The sequence below is a fragment of the Malus domestica genome, chromosome 09, assembly GCF_042453785.1.
Source record: "Malus domestica chromosome 09, GDT2T_hap1".
NCBI lineage: Eukaryota > Viridiplantae > Streptophyta > Magnoliopsida > Rosales > Rosaceae > Malus > Malus domestica.
The window spans coordinates 1,914,959-1,937,235 of NC_091669.1; the positions used below are offsets into that span (position 1 = coordinate 1,914,959).

Consider the following 22,277-nt stretch of genomic DNA (forward strand, 5'->3'; position numbering starts at 1 on the left):
TGAGTACATCAATATTTTTACACTAAGAGGATGTGGAGTTCAGCTAAGCTACATAATGGGCAGCCTACCTCTCATTTCTAATTGAAGATGAATACCACCAGACGGAAGTATTGAGTGGCAACAAGAAAGATATTTTGAATTATGTTATTCGTGGTTTTCCGAGAAGGAACACAAACCCTAAAATTTTGGAAAGCTTTGCGTAAAGAACCCGAACAATAGGATCTCTCCTATTTTGGGGATTTGGATTTGATCTCTGCCACATGTCCCAAATAAATTAAGAATTGTGCTAGCCATATACCTATTTTTACTTCTCAATTTTTTTTTAATTTTTTGATCGTCGAATCGAATGAATGGAAAAAGATTAATGGTTAAAAATTAACAAAAAAATGTAAATGTAAGAATGAGTGTGTGAATAATGATTTTCTGAAAATAAAACAGAAAAGTAAGTACCTCTCACTTCTCCTCCAATCTTCCTCCTCAACGTCTCACTCACATGCAATGACTCATCATCTCTGCTTCCAAACCCAAGCCTCACTCCCTCTCTCCCTCTCTCTTGTAAATTTTGCTTTGGCATTTTGTCGAATGGATTGCGTACTTGTCACTTTCCAGCCATATACAACTTTGGGGACTCAAACTCTGACACTGGGGCTATCTCAGCTGCCATATCCGAAGTTCCTCCTCCTAATGGTGAAACCTTCTTTGGAAAACCATTCGGGCCCTTGTCTGATGGCCGTTTTATAATCGACTTTATTGGTAATTAAGGGTCTCTCTCATAACCATTTCGTATTTAGTTTCTAATTTTTTTTTTGGTCGAATAATGTTTATCTGTTTCTAAACGTTGTGCAGCTGAGAAATTGTAGATACCATATCTTAGTCCATATCTGGACTCACTTGGGACTAATTTCCGGCATGGTGCGAATTTCGCAACTGGTGGTTCATTGATTAGGCCAGGCGGTTATAGTCCGTTTCATCTTGGCATTAAAAAATTCTCATTTTGCAAGTCGACTCAGTTGAGTGAAATATAGAGTGAAATGAGCGAGTACCACTTGATGAACACATGAACTCGAATGGTTATGGATAAATATTCTTAATCACTCGCATTGAAAACAAATTTTTTAGCAAAAATAGTTCATGATTGACATAACTCTTTTCTTTGGTCTTTAAAAAAGAAAATTGATAGAAGTGATCCCTGAGTTTGTCCATCGTAAATTATTTTGGTCATTTCATGGAAAATCTGTCAATATCCTCGTTAAGTGGAGGGATTGGTTTGACAAAAATACTCTTAAAAGGTGGTCACATGGTCGTTCACGTAATAGTTTAACGAGGATATGACAAATTTCTCACGAATTGACCAAAATGATTTTACGATGAAAGCTAAGTTCAAGTAAATTGCGGAGAATCGAGCTATAGTGCAAAAATGGCTAATCAATTCATAATTTTCGACTCCTTATTAAGAATAACCCATTTTATTGAAATAGGTCTGATCCATGAGTTTAAGATTATTATTTCTTCTTCTACATGCTTTAAACCCGATTCATAACTTTTTCTTATAATCAACCCATTTCACATACTAATTGTATTATGTTTTTGTACATTTTACCCTATATTATGCAGGTGAATTTATGTTAATTTTAGTACTTTGTTGGAAGTTATTAGAAAGATTGAAAGAAAAAAAAAGAATAGATGGAAAATTAAAAAAAAATAACAGTAGGGTGCAAATTGACTAATTATGATAGTTGAGGAGGGAAATTGACTAATTATGATAGTTGAGGGGGAAATTGGCCAAAATTAAAGTTGAGGGGGGAAATTGGCCAATGGTCACAAGTTCAGGGGGGAATTGATGAATACCTCAAATGATTTTACGGTGGACAATTTATATCGATTTTCATTATCCGAAACTAACATTAAGAATTATGTCAATCTCAATGATCATTTTGACTTAAAAAATCTTAAACATCCTTGCTGTAAAGAAAAATTACATTACTCATCCACATGTGAACAAATTCAATCTCTGTAGTGATAAATGTGGTGCACCATGACGTCACTCTTATCTTCTTTTCCTAAAAACCAACTTTATGACGAGAGGGCCCAACTTGCTACAAACAAACATGTTTTGGTCTGTCCATGAAGAAGATCTTCCATGCAATCCAATCCGATGGCGTACTGTCACGCGTAAAAGCTAAAAACTATGTCGATAAGTGATTAATTGGGATACCGCCCCAACGACATTTTTGTTGTCGGTCACTGTAAAGACTTTTGTGCCAATTTAAATCCAAGTGGTGTTGTAATCATCAATCTGCCATGGATTTTCCCAGGCTACTTTGTGCAGCTGTGCTTCTTGTTTTGGGGTTGCTGCTGGGCGGACAGAAGGCGGTGAATGGTGGTGCTGATGGCGGTTCCGGGAGTTGTCGCTTTCCAGCCATTTACAACTTTGGGGACTCAAACTCTGACACTGGGGCTATCTCAGCTGCCATATCCGAAGTTCCTCCTCCTAATGGTGAAACCTTCTTTGGAAAACCTTCCGGGCGCTTGTCTGATGGCCGTCTTATAATCGACTTTATCGGTAATTAAGGGTCTCTTTGATTAACCATTTCGTTTTTAGTTTCTAATTATTATTTTTTTTGGTCGAATAATGTTTATATGTTTCTAAACTTTGTGCAGCTGAGAAGTTGCAGATACCATATCTTAGTCCATACCTGGACTCACTTGGGACTAATTTCCTGCATGGTGCGAATTTCGCAACCGGTGGTTCATCGGTTAGGCCGGGCGGTTATAGTCCGTTTCATCTTGGCATTCAAATTTCCCAGTTCATAAGATTCAAGTCTCACAGCATTGCTCTCTATAAACAACTTCATTCAACCAGTCAGTCTTCTCTCCTAAACCTCTATTATTTCGGACACATTTGGTCTTTATGATTGGACCGGATTGGATAATTCACTAGATTTAAGGTATGTTCGGTAAGCAATGACGGCCAATTCCTTGTTCTGTCCGAATTGAAGGAATTAATGGATCGGTTATAAGGTGTTTTGACGTTTGTTTCTTCCTTCGATATATCTTGAATCTAGCAAGTTATCCAGTTCAGTTCAATCTCACACATCAAATGTATGCTACCTAAATGTTCTATGCTACGAGATAAAACTCATGCGCTTGGAAACGGAAATTTTGGCACCAGGAAGACTACCTAGGCCGGAGGACTTCCCGAAGGCTCTCTACACTTTCGATATTGGTCAGAATGATCTGGCCTACGGCATCCAACACGGGACGATAGAAGAAGTTAGAGCCTCCATTCCTGCCATCCTGAGCCAGTTATCGCAAGCAATATCCGTAGGTGCACTAAAACAGCGTTTACTTTGGACGTGACCAAAACATTGAGATATACTAATTCAATGTGCCACATTTTTCAGCAACTATACAAGGAAGGAGCTAGGTTTTTCTGGGTGCATAACACAGGCCCTCAAGGATGCTTGCCCTATAGCGTTATTTACGACAAATCGAAGCCTGGTAATCTGGACAAGAGCGGCTGCGTGAAGCCTCTCAATGCGGTGGCTCAGGAGTTCAACCGGCAGCTTAAGAACAGCATAATGCTGTTGAGATCACTGCTCCCTCTTGCAGCATTCACGTACGTCGATGTGTACTCAGCTAAATACACTCTCATTTCTGATGCTAAAAAACAAGGTAACTTCAAAAACCATTTATAACATGTGCATAGCCTCGTATGAACGTATGGTAATGTGATAGAAATTCGTGATTCACCAGGTTTTGTTGATCCTTTCGACTTTTGCTGCGGCAGTTACTACGGATTCCACATTGATTGCGGAAGGAAAGCCGTGGTGAATGGAACTGTGTATGGCAATCCTTGCAGCAGTCCGACAACGCATATCAGTTGGGATGGGATACACTACTCCCAGGCCGCCAATGCACTGATTGCCAGTCGCATTCTCAACGGCTCACTCTCTGACCCCCCGGTTTCAATCACGCACGCTTGTCATAGTTCCAAGAATACATGAGCACGTTCATGAATCATTAACCACAGCTTGTTTGATCGAAAACCATTAAGTATACTACTAATCAATAATTGTTATCTCAATCAATCGAAAACCGTTTAGTTATGGAAATGGAAAAGATCAGTCAAGGTTTGTTTTAGCCTTTTTAGCTTGTTTGTCCACTAGGAAGCTTCAAATCGGAAGTGCTTTTGAGAAGGCAAGTGCTTTCAAGCCCTGCAAACATCTTCAGATGTTCATATTTCACCTCGGAAACAATTGCAGCCCAGCTGCTGCGACAAGCTTTTGACTTCTAAGTAAAGTTTTAAACCTAAACAGTTCGGATCATCAAAATACAATGTGGAATGAACTCTACAGAGGAAAACGATACTCCGCTAACCGGCATTTTGGTGCACCGAAATATGAAAATGATGCTCCACCAATTCTTTGTTGAGTATATGACATTGATACAGTACAACGATGAATCTCACAAACAAATTTCTCACGTAAAAAAAATACAATTCAACAAATCACCAAACTATTATTCCCTTTATTTCTTCTAATTTTCTACGGTCCTACGTACTTAGTTGCGTGATCACGATACCTCGATGATGTCTTGTTTTATAATTTGTGGGGGGTTGTTGGCGTCGAGAAGTGTCTCCAATGATCTGGTTTTCTTGTTCCGAGCCCTGCCGGCTTCTTTCAACAACTCGGACAACCTCCGCTTCTCATCCGCCACATCCGGATTTGCTGTTCCCAGCTTCTCCTCTCTCATGCCAACAACATACTCCAGAGTCTCAATGGCCGCATCCAACCTGTGTTCGTCACAAAAGTACAAAAGAGATTAAAGACCAAAAAGCATAGAAAAATACAGAACAAGCTTAAAGCATGCTAAATACTTTAACCCTCATTGCATTAGATTTTTTTTTTTTTAATCGAGCAATATTTTAATCTAATCTAAGACAGAATGAGAATGATGAATGCAAAAACAGGGAAGAACATATTACCTGCCCATTGCATCGTATGTGCCAGCCAAATTACTATAAACCCCTAATGTGTCAGGGTGATAAGGTCCATACTCCTTCTCCAAGATTTTCCTGGCTTCTTCAAACAAGTCTGCAGCCTCATTGATCGAGTAACGCTGAACGCAGGCTAGCCCCATTTGGTTGAGAGCAATCCCAAACAACGCCGATTTCTTTTCTCCTGTGGCACGGAACTTGGTTATGGAACTCTTGAATGTGCTGTAAGAGTCAGTAAAATTTCCCATCATATAGTACATTACCCCCATCTGAGCCTCAATTCCTGCACTTGTGCTCTGGTGGCCTGGAGCATCACCGAATATTTTCAAAGCCTTCTTGAGCAACTTCAGGGCCTGTTCCAGATCATTCATGGATTGATAGATTGCAGAAACATCAATGAGACCTCCAGCAATCTCTTCTGAGGGGATTCCGGGATTAGGTTTCCCATAAATTTGATGTGCATTTTCGCAGTATGATTTGGACTCCTTAAACTTTCCTATCTTGTTGTGCAAGTCAGCTAAACGAACATAAACAGAAGCTACCGCCGGATGAGTCTCTCCTTTCGTTGTCTTAAACACAGTGAGAGCTTTCTGGTAAGAAAACACCGCCTCATCATACCGTGCCAAGGATAGGTACGCGTCACCAATGCTGCAATCTATCGAAGCTGCATCCACTTCCTGATCATTGGCAGACATTGACATGTTTGCCAAAACATAATGCTCAAGAGCAGCTTCGAATTCTCCTTTTGAGTCACAGATTAGTCCCATGAGTCTTCTATCTGCCGCTTCCTCGAGGGAAGCAGAACCATTCTCCCTGTGGATTTCGAGCGCCATCTGACAAAGCTTCTGAGCCTCGTCGAATTGCAATGCTTGAACGTGCGCCTCTGCTACATACCGACATGTCTCACCCAATCGCAGGTCCTTGTCTCCCAAGACTTGCCTTTGAATTTCCATACCTGCTGTATAAAATAATATTGAGTTCTCGATCTGACCGGTCATTGCATAAATGTCACCTAATTGCATGCACCCTGCAAACTTGGCTAGTGCATAGTTATCGCCATCCTCTATCGCTGGAATGTCAATGGCGCGCTCAAGAACTGGAATCGCCTCATTGTACTTCCCTAAGCTGCAATATATTGCTGCCAAAACATGCAAACACATAACCAGCTCTAAATTGGGCTTCCCGCTCGTGCATTTCTCGAACAATTCCACTGCCCGGAGAGCTAACTTGAGCGCTTTCTTGGGGTTTTCGCCAGAAGAAATCAAATCCCTCGTTTGTTTGAGCAAATATGGCCCGAGGTCAAGGTTATTCAACCCCACCTCAGGAGGATGATCATCGACGCCATTCCGAAACCTCACCCCACCGCGTAAACCAAAACTCCTATGCTTGTTCTTAGACAATATCACATTGCCTTTTTTCGGATTCTTCCCATTCCTCTTATCAAGCGGAGGCTTCTCGTTAGTAGATTTGCTCTTCGGACTTGTTTTCGCAGATGGAGACTTCACTTTCGTTGGAGACCTTTTAACATTTGCTTTCTCAGGAGTTGAGTCACTACAAACACCCTCCTCCTTGTTTTCCACAACCACCTCCTTCCTTATCTCCAAATCCTCTGGAGTATATCCGACAAGATGGTTTAGCTCGGAGTCAATCCTCGATTCCTCACCGAACGATCCAAAGCTGGCCCAGGAAGGGGATTGGTCCGAGCTCTGCATTTCGCAGATGTTGTGATATAACTGCTCAGTAGAGGTATCAATCCCGCCATTCATAGCCATACCAATGGAGCCACTGTGAGGACTTTGAGGACTCAACGTACTTCTCGGAGAACCCTGGCTGTAGCTTTCCTTTTGAGGCGCATAATCTCCATTTGATTCATCTACTTCGCCGTTTCGATTCATCATATCCATAGCTAATTCGGGCATTGATTACTGCTTGTGCAGTTGTGCTACGATATGAATAAATGGAATTAGGGGATGGGGATAACCACTAAATATGATCAACTAATCAAGGGCTTCTCCATGAAGCACTTAAAAATGTTTCTAGACACAAAAGCACTTTAAATCATCACTTAACATCACTAGGAATTAAAACCTGAAGAAGCATCTGTCAGAAATCGCTTCTATGACCCATTAGCACTTTCAACTTTTTCTTTCAAACAAAGTCTGAAGCACTTGTTTTTAACTCCTCGAGAAGCAGTCACAAACACGCTAAACCGTGATTATCTTTTAGCCATTCCAAAAACAGTCGCAAACAGGAATACATTTGTGATCAAGTTATCGAAAAAGTACTTGTGGAAGATTGAATTCTTTAGAAATAATCCTAAAGTCAAAGAAACAAACAATCCAATCCAAAAACTGGGTTCTTTTCAGAAACTCCAGATTACTTGCTCAAGTAAATTTCATATCAGAAGAAAACGAAATTCAAAAGCTTTCGTTTTTGCCACAAATGGTGGAGAGTTCTCAATACATATAAAACAAAAACAATCAGAACCCATTAAAAACAGAGAAAACCCAATACAAATATGGAAAAAAAAAATTGAAATAATAAATGAGCCATTAATTACCTGAAAATTATTGCGAGAGGATGCGAAAGTTTGAATCTTTGAAGGCTTCCTTTTTGGGTGTTATGAGTAGAGAGAAACACAGAGACGGCTTTGATGATGTGCCTCTGTTTTCTTCAAAATATATAACAGCTTTAGGGGTACAAGACAGTTTGAATGTTGAAGTAATGAGGAAGACGACCTCTCTCCCACTCCTCTCTCTCTCTCTCTCTCTCTCTCTCTCTCTCTCTGGCTTCTGATTTTCTTACTTTTTTTAATTAAATTTCAGACTTCCCTCTAAATTAATGAAGTTTTTTACTTTGGCCCTTCAACTTTTTAATTTCCTTTTAATTGGTCTTTGAATCTTTGGATACGTGTTTAACAAGGATGAAAAGTGACTCAAAATGTATATAATATGTTCATGTTTTGAATTGCAATTCGTTAATTCATATATTTTCACCAAAGTTTCCTCATCTTATGGTGTGTGGCGAGACAACTTAATTTTTAGTGTTGTTATATTGCAATAAAACTGAAATCAATAAAATTAAATTAATCAGTCCATTTTAATCTATCTTTTATTAGTACTAAAATTGTAAGACCCGACAACACGACCTTTCAATTTCAATTGTAACTACCTTGATCAAATAATATTTAGCTTTTTTTCTTAAATATGTCATAGTTTAAGTCATTATTTTGCCCATACATTGATTTTGTGTTTGTCAAAAAAGTTAGTCAATACCATGACACTTTCCAAAATGACGTTAATGTAGTCTAATATTAATCTCATTTTGAAAAATTTAGTGGCCAATTTGGGATGAAAAGATAAGAAAGGCTTCGGATCTCTTCTTTGTAATTCATCAAATCAGGGGATTCGTACCATTAAAATTTGATCAAACGGTTAGAAATAAGGGCACATTTTAAAAGTTATAATAACTTCAGCCGTTAGATCAAATTTTAAAGGCACGGATCATCTGATTTGGTGGATTAGGAGGAAGGGATCCGAAGATGATCCCTTTCCAAAAAGATAAATAGAGGATCAAAGTGAAACAACCACTAAACATTAGGTGCCATACGTAATTAACTCGCCCTTTTGAAAATTCTTTTGTATATATTAATTTCGTCTTTTTTAGCTGTGACGTCGCAAGTTGGCGGGATCAACGGCTTTTCAACGGCGAAAGGCGGTGGAAATGCTCGGATGACAGTGCTGTTTGTTTCAGGAATACGAAACGTCGATCTCACTTTACCACGTGGCAGCAGGTAAAGCGAAGAAGACTCAGCTTTTGTGGGACCGCGGTTTAATGATTGGCCCGCTTTTCCAGATTCCACGTGGATCACGTCCAGCTGGATTCAGCTGGTTCGCCGCTCGATGGATACGTATAATGGGCCATGAACTGGACTTTGTGAGCCCAAACAAGTTAAAAACGGAAGGATAAAATATATATCATTAGGCCCAATTGAAAGTGAAAATTGTTGGTTCGCTTAAATTAAGGAAAGAATATTATTATGTAGGGTCATGGTACAAACCCTTAGACAAGATCAAATGATTGATTTAGTGGGGGACATTTACTTATTCCTTCACATTATTTGGTTATCATATGGTTAATCACCATAAATTATGGTCCATTGCAATCTCTTCATAATTTGGGTTGGTGTTATCTATATACCAATTTTTTTCTTTGACACACCTTTCTCAATTTTCAACCGTCGGATTGAATGAATTAAAGAATATACGATGGACAAAAATCAATAAGAGTGTGTGGGAGGTAAAAAAAAGTGTGTGAATAGCACTACCCTAAATTTGTTCTAACTTTAGAGTAAGTAATTTTTTTAGTTTGACCTTGATAATGTTAATGTGGTGTGATATATCTATAATGTTATAACATGTGTTACGTTTATTACATCATCAAATACAAGCGTAATGTTATTTTGATAACATTGTTGACAAGCACTCTAATACAAGTGGATCCCTAATATGATAGTAAAAATCATCTCCATTAGAAAGAATGTGATCAACAATGTGATTAGTTATGTGCGTACGACGGTATTGAAAATATGAACTTAATGTTCATTTGTATTATAACAAGGGAATTAGTACCACAATATAAGATCCCTCATACAATGGCAAGGCCCGAATATATTGGAGAGGGGTCATCAATGTGTTAGTTTTGTATATTTAATATATAGTGTAATTCGTGAAATAAAAAAAAATAGACTCGTGATTAAGATACCATATCCTTGTATGAGCACGTTAGTATGATTTTCAAGGAAATATTGGCCAGCGATGTGAGCTCATTTGGATATATTTTTAAAATGATTGAAAGGGTTTTTGGTGAAAATATTTTTGGAACCAATCCTTAGTAAAAATACAAGTAAATTATAGAAAATCACTTAAAGTGCTTCCTAGAAAAAACACATAATTGGTACTTCTTGCAGAAGACACTTTAAGTGTTTTTTGAATCAAAAAATATTTTCTCTAAAAACGCTTTCAGTCATTTTAAAAACACATTTAAACGAGCCCTTACAATTCTGCTTGGCCAATTTTCATTATTTGATGTTTAATTTGTTTTTTCAAAAAAGAGTTAGTAGGTGAGGCACCAATTCCATGATAGGCAATCTAAAATCGATGCAGCAACAAACAAGTTCATCATATACTAAGAGAAAGTGTTTAAAATAATTAATCAAGTGGATTTCAACTAATTAAGTGGGGAGCTGTCTCATCTTCAACAGCAACAGCAACAGCAACCACCATGACAAACGCCGACTGAGAATTTATTCTAAACAATATACACCACTTTATTTTGCTGTGGTTGGTGTGATGTGGGGTGTCTCTCTTCTGCCAGTTGTTTGGACCTTCAGACTTGTGTGTCCAACATTTGGATTTTTCATGGAAACTGAAAATATTTTGCAAGAACATTGTGCGCCTTTGAATTTTGGTGAAATGTATTATGGGGGTGAGTTTTCAATTTTCATATATATGGAATCGAAAACTAAAAAATTTGTATGGATGTTATTTTTAGTTTCAATTTAAAAAGACAAAAAAAGAACTAAATCCTTAAAACTCACAATATTAAGTTTCATATTTTAGTTTTTAACTGTTACCAAATAAGTTTTCAGTTTTAAAACTAAAAATATGAAACCAAAATGATTAATCAACCTCAAAGGGTACATCTTGTAATTGGTTTTTGATCTTACCACGAGTTTCTTGTCTTTCAAAGCTCAAGAAAAATTATTAATACGTTTATCATTTTTAAAACAATAAAACCTGTGCTAGAATATCAAAACTCACTAGTAGCAGTTAGTACCGAAGTATTATCCCTTGTATATTATTCTTTGACGTGCACGTGTGACAAATTCTTAATAAAACAAACAACAACAAAAAGAAGGGGCACCATAAGTACGTTCAATCTTTAGACAGGATATTCAGAAGAAAAGCATATCATTTTGTTAGCTTTAGCTTTAGGAAGGTTTATCTGCGTCTGGTGTTGGAGTTTGACTTTGTTCTAAAATCTAGTGGCTCCTTTACATTACACATGCATGGATTACATAATTGCCAAATAAAGGCAAAAAATGGTCCATCTCAGTTGTTCATGATGGGCTCATTATCATATATCTCTAAGACTAGTCAAATGTCTATCATATGTGATTCTTGACTCCATTTTCGATTAATTAGGATAGCGAGATTTGAGCTTAAAATATATTTTGATATTAAAAAGTGAAACGTTACTAAACTGAATTGTTGAATTAAATTTGCCTCACTCTCACCGATCACCACTATGCAGGGCCTTGCATATACTGTGTTAATTTAGCCTCGATGAGTCATCTTTGTTAATTTCAAGAACCCTAGCTATAATATGGTATGAGTTTGACATGAACCTACCCTTGATATTGTGAGAAAACCTCAAAGCTTAATTATTAATTGAATAGTATCAAAGCTTATACACTGCCTCTTAGTCCTAGACTTTCTATTTTCTAAGAATACAAATAGAACACGAATTAGGAAAATAATATAACACAAAAATAATTAACAACGTATCCTAAAATCTTACAGACATAGCAAACGATATAATTTGGCCTAAAATGTCCATGTATCACAACGAACAATTTATAAACTCGTGACTGTTTGATTTCCAAATGAAAAGTGATCATGGGCTCAAATCGGACTAAAAAAACTCAAATATGCAAAACTTAAATTTAACTGCAGAATTTGCGCCTTTCAATTCGTTCCACTCCGCCATCGAATTTACCTGAAAAAAACACTAGCTATAAAAAGAAAAAAGAAAAAAAAAAGCAAGAACTTGGACTGAGTGCTTGTTAATATTATTGTTGCCCACACAGAACATGACATGAAGATGGCATGCAGCAGGAAGAATCGTTGAAAAAAAAGAGGGGCAGAGGGGGGGGGGGGGAGGTTTCCCCTAAAAAACTTTGCCATTTCATTTGTTTATAAACTTTCTCGAGCTTCTATGGCAGGATATGATTGAACATCAGTACTGCATCTCCAGCTAAGGATTTAATTCTTCACTTTCGTTAATTAAATTATATTCATCATCATCAGGTTTGCTAATTTTCCTAATCATTGCTATTATCATATATTCAAACAGGTTTCTGGACCTCTGGTATTGAAGTTGACGTGAAGGCCACTTTTTTGTCTGGGTTTTTGGTTTGACATTCGAAACATTAGAGAGAGAGAGAGAGAGAGAGAGAGAGAGAGAGAGAGACGCAAATGTGGGTAGTGATGGATGATATATTGGTCAAGGAAAACATGCAATGGTGCATGTTGCATGGAAGTGGACCAGCTGATCGGTCGATGGAATCACCAGAATATAAATGAATAATCTCAGCTTTCTCTGCTGTACAACTTTAAATTTTTTTGGTCTCGGCATCTTCAAAGCTCGTATGAATGAAGAATCTACTTGAGAGGCCCATCTTGGTCAAAAGGAAGTCTTGGTGACATTTCTTCCCCATGCCATGCCGTGCATTTCTAAAGTCAAAATCCCCTATTCTGTTTCTCTGATTCGTGTAAAATTTGATAAAAATAGATAAGACTGGAAATTTCTACATAGTATTGACGATACAGAAATGACTAATAAAAATAATAAAATTTAAAAGAAATTTAACGAAAAGCTCCACGTACTATTCACTTTAATGAAAAACTACATTTTTACACTAAAAAGTCAATCATAGTACTATTCACTTTACATTTTATTTTGTTTTTATTGTTAAAACTCAAAGCTTTCAAGCTCTTTTTATTAGTTTTTTTCTAAAATTTAATGGCAAAAACACTTATGGCATTCAAGCACTCACACACACCCAATAAGGTTAGTCTAATGATACTAACAAAATATCGGTATTCGCTAATTTTAACATAAATTTATAAAGCAATCATATCAAATCATAACAATTTAGTGTAATAAAATGTCAACATGTTAACACGAATCTTTGACTCTTTATTTATTTTTTTATTTTTTATTTTTTTTGGGGTTCCAGCAAACCTTTGACTTGAAACCAACCTTGACGTCTACAATTTTATTTGTGTTATTAACTATAATCCTTACTAATGTTATGTAAAATTTGACGAGTATAGTGTAATTACACATTTCCTGTAATTCAGATGTTGAATAACAATTAATAATGAATGATTTCATAGGACATCCACTAGTAATTTAATTAAACAAAGGGCACCAATACCTACTTATAAAAATGATACCTTAAAATTTTGCAATTAAATATGACTTATAATTTTGTGATAGAACTCTATTTTGTTGTGCGGGTGCTGAGTTGTAAGTTTAAGAATAATATTAATGTAATTAGTTGAGAACCGTAATCCGTCTTTCTGAAATCTTGACCAGCTAGTTGGAAACGTTATCTTTCTTCTCCATGACTTGAAACCAACTTTGCCGAAAGTAAAAACGATTTAACCTTTACTACTCTTATCAACAATAACCTTTAGCCACCAGCCCACTACGTCCTCACATTTCATTAGCTGTAGGCTTTGTGTCATATCAACCGTCATGCTTTATATCCCAGAATTTAAGCAAAGAACAAACTATTCGGAAAGGGTGGGGTGTGTGGATATCGAAAAAGGTTTTGGTTTCCTTCACATCCCAAATTAGCAAGAAACTATTCGTACGGTTTCTCATCTCGCTCTGATGCAGAAATGCAAAAGCAATATTTGACCAGAATATTATATCAAAAGGTAACGACGAGAGATTAGGTTTCATCTGATGCTTCTCATCTGATTACTGCTGCTGCTGCTGTTGCTGCATGGGACTTACTGAAGACTAGTTGATTAATGTTCTGATTCCATGCATTTGACATACTTTAGACATTACAAATCTAATAAATTAAGAAGAAATCTCTTTTAACTGAAAGAGAAGATTCAAACGACTAGCTTGATTATACGAAAAGTTTTGAATACAAAAATTTGATATCGGCAAATTGACCTAATTTAACAAAATTTATTTTGAATGGTTTTGCTTCTAATTATACTAAGAGCTTTTGTTATAAAAAAACCCACACAATGCACACACATGTTGTGCTGCGTAGGTGGTAATCAAGATGTAATTTAGGATACAATATCGGTATAGTTATTCGTAGGTCGATGGTACGTCTCTATAAAAACTTAATATGGTATTAGAGCAGATATTTGATTAGGCTCAAATTGGGCATTTGTCTTCTCTTGCCTGAATTATCGGGTTTACTAACTTGCCTTGCTTCTGCGCTTGAATGATCAATGTGAAAATAGTTTCACTTGTAGCCTACTATGCGATGGTCCCACATGAGAATCCGTGTTGAGTAATTCAATAATCCCATATCAAAATTGGTGTAGTTAGTATAGTGGGCATCTAACCTGTCTTTCTTAATCTTGATGTGAAGTTCTAAAATATAGTTCCACCATTCGAGTTGAATGGTGGGCCCTGAGCTTTTGGATCACTATGAATGTTCTCAATTATGAATAACTTTTTGTGTACTTAAAATATAATCACATGATATTATTATTCCACTCAAATGATAGCACGTACGTGAATTTATTTTTATTAATATACTCTAGTAGTAGGACATATATATATTATAACACATAATAGTAAACCACATCTCTTTTTTTTTTTCTCTACTCATGAAAATCTATCGTCAGTAAGGATGGTAAAATTTTTTAGTAGGAGTACGTATACAAAAAACAAAAACCACAGTATTGCAAAGGATAATACATAGGTACTCACAAATGAATACTTGCCTTTTTATTTTTTTCTAATGATATTTTAACACATATTTTGTTGTTTTAAAAAATAGTGGACATGTTATTTTTTCTTGGGATTTAAAAAATAAGAAACATATGACATTTTTTTATTGGATCAAATCAGAGAATGAGCATATAAAGTACTTAGGACTTAAAATTTAGGATACTAGTGAGTACCTAAATATTATCCTTTTGCAAAACTTATATGTTAAGCATATTTGTTACTTTATTTCTTCAAGGAATCATATATCAATCTCCACTCGGAACCTAATCTCTTTCTCCTATACCATACCGCATACCAGTACTGCTATAAATACCTCCCAGACCCTCCATCTTTCTCTTCAAGTCTAGCTTCTTCTTTAGTTCCTTCATTTTTGGAAATAGCATTACAACTTCAGCAACCACCATGGAGTCTAGAGTCGAATCATCAGAAACTCTGAGGTTATCTCTCTCTCTCTCAACACACACGTAAATATCAGTGCATGCACATTTCTTTCAGCTTAATTAAGTTGAAATTAATTTTTCGATGAATCATGGATGATTAGTATGTAAACTAATGATGACAATATTATATATGTGACGATTAATCAGGAACAAGTGTGCAGCATGCTATCGACAGTTCAATCGGATCGAGCACTTAGTGGAGCACATGAGAACCTCATACCACTCATCTCATGAACCCATGTGTGGAATTTGTAAGAAGCATTGCAGATCTTTTGAATCTCTCAGAGAACATCTTATAGGTAACTAAAACAATTTATGCAGAACTGAGCTTATAGCCAAGTAAACTATTACTGTGGTTTCCTCTTTCTGCATCCAAGTTCAAATCCTTCTCTCCGCTTAGATTAATTTAGAGTAAACTATATCACTTATATAAAAAACAGTTATCAATTACATAAACTAATATCCCAAATTTCTTTTGCAAATCATAGTTCTATTTTCTTTTTCCAGGGCCACTGCCAAAACAAGAGTGCAGAAACATATTCATCACTAGAGGATGCAAAATCTGCTTAGCCATCCTCGAAAGCCCGTATGCTCTTAGGGTTCACCAGGACAGATGCCAACTCTCTGGTGGAAATGCTGTATTAATCCTCACACACTAGCTTATTAATCATGAACTTTTTGCCGAAACCCTATTTGTTATAAATTAAAATTCATTCCATATTGTATATTTCAGGGATTACTTGGTCGCTTTGCTAATCTGGGCATTCGTGACAATACTGAAGGTGGTAGCACAAGAGGCACTCAAGTTGTTGCACTGGCTTGCAAAATGGTTGGTGGAGGCAGCGATGGCTCCCTGGATCTCTGCGCAAAGGTCTGCCTCACTGATGAATATGACAACATCATCTTCCAGTCTTATGTCAAGCCACTGCTTCCAGTCACAAACTATAGGTATATATGCATTTATATAGAGATTTATACTAACTAGTATGTACGTAAGTAGCGAATATATATAAGAAAGTGGTTTCCGTGGTCTACTCTTTATTCCTGACCGTCAGATGGAACAAAACAAAAGGCAAAGATAGGGTGGAAATCGGACAAAGATTGTCTGCCCTCTCACTTCCGATGCCCTCTTGTTTTGTATGGTCACGGTTAAGCCACGTTAACATTTTATATTGTTTTTTTATAGAGATAATAAGACAAAAATGAATAGTAATATAAAATGTTGATGTGGCTTAACCGTGACCACATAAACAGGAGGGCACGGGAGGGCACCGGAAGTGGGAGGGCAGACAATCCTTGTCCGTCGAAATCATACTTTCTCAGTAAAGATGTCATTTTTTATGATTTAGCGATTTGACCGACCATTTTGTTGTATACTTGTATAATACAGGTATGAAACAACTGGTATTCGTCCTGAATACTTGAGGGATGCAATGCCTTTGAGGCAAGTGCAAAAGAAGATTCAAGATTTCCTCTGCAATGGGGAACCGATGTGGAAGATTCGACCCCGAGGTGGAAAAGCTAGGATTCTTGTGGGCCACGGTTTAGATCATGACCTTGACTCCTTGCAGTTTGAATACCCACAAGTAATGATTAGGTAATTCAACTTATTTTTCTTTCATCCAAACAAAAAACCTATTTATCATTTTATGTACAGAGAAAATTGTTATTGACAATTAAAAAGTCTTAAAATAAATAAGATCACATATTGAGTTGCACACCTATTAATTGGCAGCAAATCATTTGTGTATGTACACACACACACGCGCACACACACACAACCTTCCATTCCGAATTTCAATTATAATTTTAGTTCTAAATGTGACTGACTGTGTATAGGGATACTGCAAAATACCCTCCATTGATGAAAACAAGCAAGCTCAGCAACTCACTCAAGTATCTCACACAAGCATATCTTGGGCAAGTACCCAACCCTACTATTAATTCCCTATATATAGATCAATTCTAGCTACAAATAAGTTATTACTAATGCAATTTTCACATATAATCTATATAGGTATGAAATTCAAACAGGCATTCAAGATCCTTATGAGGATTGTGTTGCAACAATGAAGCTCTACATGAGAATGAGATCCCAAGTTCACAAAGTAGAGGCATACCCACTCGCTTCTGACCCGCAAAACCGGAATAACTTCGCGGCGTGGCGCCAAAATGAGCTTGAGAGGATGAGCCCAGATCAAATGCTGGAAATCTCAAGGTCTGATTACTACTGCTGGTGCCTGGACTCTTAGGCTAAAAGTGAAAGGAGGCACATCTACAGAATAATTAAGGAGATAACTAGATGAGCAATACTATCTAGTTACATTTAATAATTAGTCATAAATAACTTTGAGAGTAATGGAATACATGATCAAGTATGCATGTATTTATGAATAATGCTAAATTTTATCGAAGAATATATGTAAACCAAATTCTTGGGCTACTCTGTGGTGCTTGATACCATATTTATATGTAATGTAGAAAAGGATTTTTCATAATATCAAATATGCAGTAGTACAATATTTACAAGTATTACAAAGGTAAAAGCCCTATACTAATTTCATAGTAAATTACAGATAACTATTATAAAGGAAAGGTGTGATAAAAACTCATTGAATTGGTGATAAATGTTGTAACTCCCTAACACTCACTGCCGGAGCCAGGTTAAGGGCTGACCCAGGCTGTAGCTCAGGTGTAGCCCATCAAATATCTAGTCATTAATCTGAATTCTCTATGTTTAACTATATAAAATTATATAATACAATTTACAAAACATCTCTTTTTCTTACATCATTTTTCTCATCGCTTCTTGTACATGTACAAGTTTGGATTTGTTTAATTTTAACACATATTTGTTTAATTACAATTTTTTTGGCTCACCTTGTGAATTTTTTTTAAGTTAGCTGATATTATGAAAAATATGGTATCAAGTTTCTTTATTTATAAAGATTTAAATTTTTAAGCTTGTCCACCCTATAAAAAAATTCCTAACTCTGCCATTGCTAACAATCCCCCCCAAACTTGACGTGTGTAAAGAGACAAGTTCGGAAATGAGACAATGAAACCGCAAGGTAAGACTTCGGTAAAGACATCCGCAAGTTGTTGTGGAGAAGGAATAAATTGAACTCGATGACTATTGCAACTTGTTCTCGAACAAAATGATAGTCTATTCCAATATGTATGATTCGAAAATGAAAAATGGGATTGGCTGCCATGTAAGTGGTGGAAAGATTGTCACAATTACAAATAAATGGAGGATTTAAAACAAGCAATATTCTATACTAAAGAAAAAAAAAATTGAGGATTTGAACTCTGAACGCAGTAGATTGAAGAGGAAAATTGTTATCACCATGTTCCACCTTGCAACATTAACCTTCTTAAAACCTAGCTATACATTTATGATGATTTAGAGATGCTATATTGTTGATCCCTTTATTTATTATTGATTTTCTATTCTCTAGCTTAAAAAAAATCCACAAAATATTTGTGTAAATAAATGATAAGACTACTTTCAAAATGACATTTTAACATTTTCATAATGCCCACACAGAAGATCTTACGAAATCTCAGTAATTACATTTTATTTATTTTTTAAATGTGAGCTATACTCACGACTTTTAGGGGGTGTAGTCAACTTGGATTTCAAAGGTTTTGAATAGACTTTTTTAAGTGACAAATTTTAAATTCTACAATCTTATATGGATTTTGACAGATTTATATGGATTTCACTTATAGATTTCTATGGATTTGTATGGATTTTTTCATGGATTTCTTAGGACTTTTATCATGTCAATCAACGCAGAGCCTACATATGAATTCATCTCCAATTTCTTCTCAACTACAAAACACTCCACCCACGTACCCCAACTCAAATCCCCCATGTCCCCGCACGCTTAGGAACATTCACCAAAGTCGTTTCATTAGGCTTAAATCCATCGCCCTTCATTTCCCGGAACAATCCCACCGCATCTCCAACACACCCCATCTTGCAATACTCAAAAATCATGGAATTCCATGAAACCAAATCCCTCTCAATAATTTCATCAAACACTTTCCGTGCAAAAACCCACTCACCACACCTTGCATACATAGTAATTAAAGAGTGACTCATTTGTCCATCCTTATTCAATGCCATCCATGATTTGTATTGGATCCGAACAACAACAAACACTCACAAGCTTTAATCACAACCTTGCCTGCAACGACATTGGATTGTTCATCCAATAAAGGCAAAGCACGAAATCAAACCCATTTTGGCAATGGGTGGGATTGTTCATTCAATATGGTAGTGGGTGGGTCGCGGGGAGGGATGAGGGGTGGTGAAAGCAAGTTAGAGAAATGAGGATTTGGAAACTTGTTATTTATAGATGGTGAGTTGCTCACCGGGTTCTCAGGCTAGGCCAAAAATGGGGAAGACTATTCCTCTTCTACAAATAGAATTCTTTGTTCTTGAAATGAAATCCTAGGGGTGAAGGTTGGATCGTTTATGACATTTGTTATTTATACTTATACTCTCAAATCCATCAAAATCCTTCACCCATTAAAATCCTAGCAAATCCTTGATATTTTCTCTACACCTAGACTCTTGTGGACTTTTTAAAATCCTAATCAACTACCCATGTATTTGGATGGGAAAATTTTATTTGAACCCATATAACTTCTTTCTACACCCATATTATTTTTAATTAAACTATCAATATCTCTTTAAACCCAAATTTACTACCTAAACTACCCTCACAAACCCAATTCAATATGTAAATTTATCTTTACACCCATTTAGAAAATAAAAACCCAAATTTAATATTGTTTTACAACTTCTGACCTTGAAATATGAAATGAATGGTTTATTGGAAGTATACTACAATAAACTGTGTTTTTGAGGATTGAAAGTATACTGCAATAAAATTTATTAGAAGTATACGGAAATCAATGAAATTGTGTTGGAAATCAACGAAATTGTGTTTTTGAGGATTGGAAGTATAATGCCAATTGAGTAGCAAAGATGATCTCTAAACCATAACTCCCGATCATAAGTTGTAAATGATGTTTTTGGGTAGAGTAGAATGACGAAAGTAGAACATGTAAGAAGCAAACATAGTTCAGTAAAATAGTTGAACAAAATGCCGGAAAAGTTAAATTAGCTAACTGGTCTTGACTGCTACTTATAAGCCTCAAGCTATATCTCAAAGTGACACGAGCTTAAATGTATCAGTGTCCGAGAAGTAAATATGTGATCCATTTACAAGGACACTAGAGACATCTCAGAATATTTGAAAACGAACATCGCTAAGAGAATTGTTTATGATAATATGAACTTTAGTTGTAAATCTCAATCTTCAAATGATTATAACCTTAGGTAAGTTCTTGTAACTTCCTGCCTAAATCATACATTATGCAGAAGACACAATCTATAAAGATCAAACATTAGCCGCCGTCGTTTTCTTGGAACCAATGAATTCTTATAGGGTGACAAACCATTCATTTCATATTTCAAGTTCAGAATTTGTAGTATACTTCCAATCCTCAAAAACACGATTTCATTAATTTCAATACACTTTTTTTTTTTATCTCAAGTATTAGGGTTTGATCTTAAGATTGCCTGATGGTAAGAGTTTGATATTGGGATGGGTTTTATTGATAAATTTTAGTTGTATTGTTAATTTTATTTTGTACTTAATGGTAATTATGCAATAGATTAAAAAAGACAATTCATATTTAAAGTTCAAGTTGGGTGTAGAAATATGTTATATGGGTTCAAATAAATTTTTTTCCATTTGGATGTATTCTTTAAAATCCTAATTTGACTACACCATGATTTCAAAATCTTTTAAAATCTCATTGACCACTCCCGGATTTTAAAGTTTATTAAAATACTATCAAGTCCTATCAAACCATAATTTAACTACACCCCCTTAATTGGTTTTTTTGAAGTTCTATAATAAATGATAACACCGCTAACAATATTTTAAACATTTTTTTAATGCGCATGCAAAATCAGTAGAATTGCATTCTAACAAAAAGTGTAAGCTATAATTCATAATCTTTAGTTAATTGCGCCATTATACTAAAGTCATTATAAAACGTCTTCTCGTGGAATTTTGATCGAACCTTAAACTTCCTAAAAATTTTCGACAAAAAAAAAAAAAAAAAAAAAAACTGTCTAAAATTCATACAGGACTTTAGATATTCAGGCTGCCAAAAGTTTAGTCTACGTTTTGGGTCATTTATTATTGATTTTCTATTTTCCAACTTAAAATTTAATCTAAAATTTCTTTTTGTGAATCAATAATTAGTAAGACCGCTTCCAAATAGTTTTTAACATTTTCCTCATTCCTTATGCAAAAGATTTTGGAAAATATTGCATGTATCACAAAATCTGTAAAATTATTATTAGGGCATCTCTATAGGGATGAAAATATGTTTTCCATCTCCAGTGACATCTTTATAGGAATGTTCTAAGATGTAAACATTTTTGCTCCATTGATAAGATGCAAAATCTTGATATATAGGTAAACATTTTCATTCATCAAATTAATTTTGATAAAATTAGCAATTGAGCTAAATTATTACCAGCACACCTGATTACTATTAAAACTAATTAAACATGCTACTGGGGAAAAAAGACAAAGGTTGGAATGAAGAATGTAAAAGATTTCATGTTGAAAATTTGAAAATAAAGAAAAATATATGATGAACGGTTCTACTATTAAGTTACCAACAACACCGAGACATTTTGTGGTAAAATGCCCCACCTGATGTACAAGCAGTTGGAAATCGTTGATTAATGGTGGGATGTTGGTCCCTCAAATTAATACTGAGAAATACTATGTACATGTGTTATGACAATTTGAAAGTACAAAGTACAAATTCGCACTACTGACTTTTACACTTATTTTTAAGTCTCATGCATTTGTTCTATCATACCAGAAAAATATTCAGTTTAGAGTGCAGAAAGCTAAACGAAGAGTGCAAAAACCAAAACTCATCTTCCTTGGAAGTTGGGAAGTTTGGAGGCTTTGGAGTAGCCAATCATCCTCTTGAAATCAATTGGGGATTGAGAG

At 35.7% G+C, this 22,277-nt stretch overlaps 3 protein-coding genes across 4 annotated transcripts; 2 read left to right on the forward strand and 1 right to left on the reverse strand.

Moving 5' to 3' along the window:
- The first annotated feature begins 2,084 nt into the window (after nt 1-2,084).
- LOC103420157 (GDSL esterase/lipase At3g27950) lies at nt 2,085-4,143 on the forward strand. Of its 2 annotated transcripts, none has more exons than XM_029107744.2 (5): nt 2,085-2,563; nt 2,662-2,862; nt 3,173-3,324; nt 3,405-3,675; nt 3,757-4,143. In XM_029107744.2, exons 1-5 carry the CDS (start codon nt 2,302-2,304, stop codon nt 4,005-4,007), a joined length of 1,137 nt encoding a protein of 378 aa, XP_028963577.1. In that variant the 5' UTR covers nt 2,085-2,301; the 3' UTR covers nt 4,008-4,143. The 2 variants fall into 2 exon arrangements, with proteins under 2 accessions (XP_028963577.1, XP_028963578.1); XM_029107745.2 differs by having other exon boundaries at nt 2,164-2,563; nt 3,791-4,143.
- Nucleotides 4,144-4,401: 258 nt separating this feature from the next.
- Nucleotides 4,402-7,842, reverse strand: LOC103442254 (protein KINESIN LIGHT CHAIN-RELATED 2-like). The gene is made up of 3 exons (XM_070804817.1): nt 7,560-7,842; nt 4,988-6,941; nt 4,402-4,795 (listed from the first exon to the last, which is right to left on the reverse strand). Exons 2-3 carry the CDS (start codon nt 6,916-6,918, stop codon nt 4,576-4,578), a joined length of 2,151 nt encoding a protein of 716 aa, XP_070660918.1. The 5' UTR covers nt 6,919-6,941; nt 7,560-7,842; the 3' UTR covers nt 4,402-4,575.
- A 7,299-nt stretch (nt 7,843-15,141) lies between these two features.
- On the forward strand, nt 15,142-17,738 carry LOC103442255 (RNA exonuclease 4-like). Its single transcript, NM_001293914.1, is given in 7 exon segments — nt 15,142-15,213; nt 15,364-15,515; nt 15,724-15,854; nt 15,950-16,164; nt 16,607-16,813; nt 17,056-17,136; nt 17,234-17,738. Coding segments are annotated over 7 exon segments (1,056 nt in total). The 5' UTR covers nt 15,142-15,178; the 3' UTR covers nt 17,469-17,738.
- Nucleotides 17,739-22,277: the final 4,539 nt, after the last annotated feature.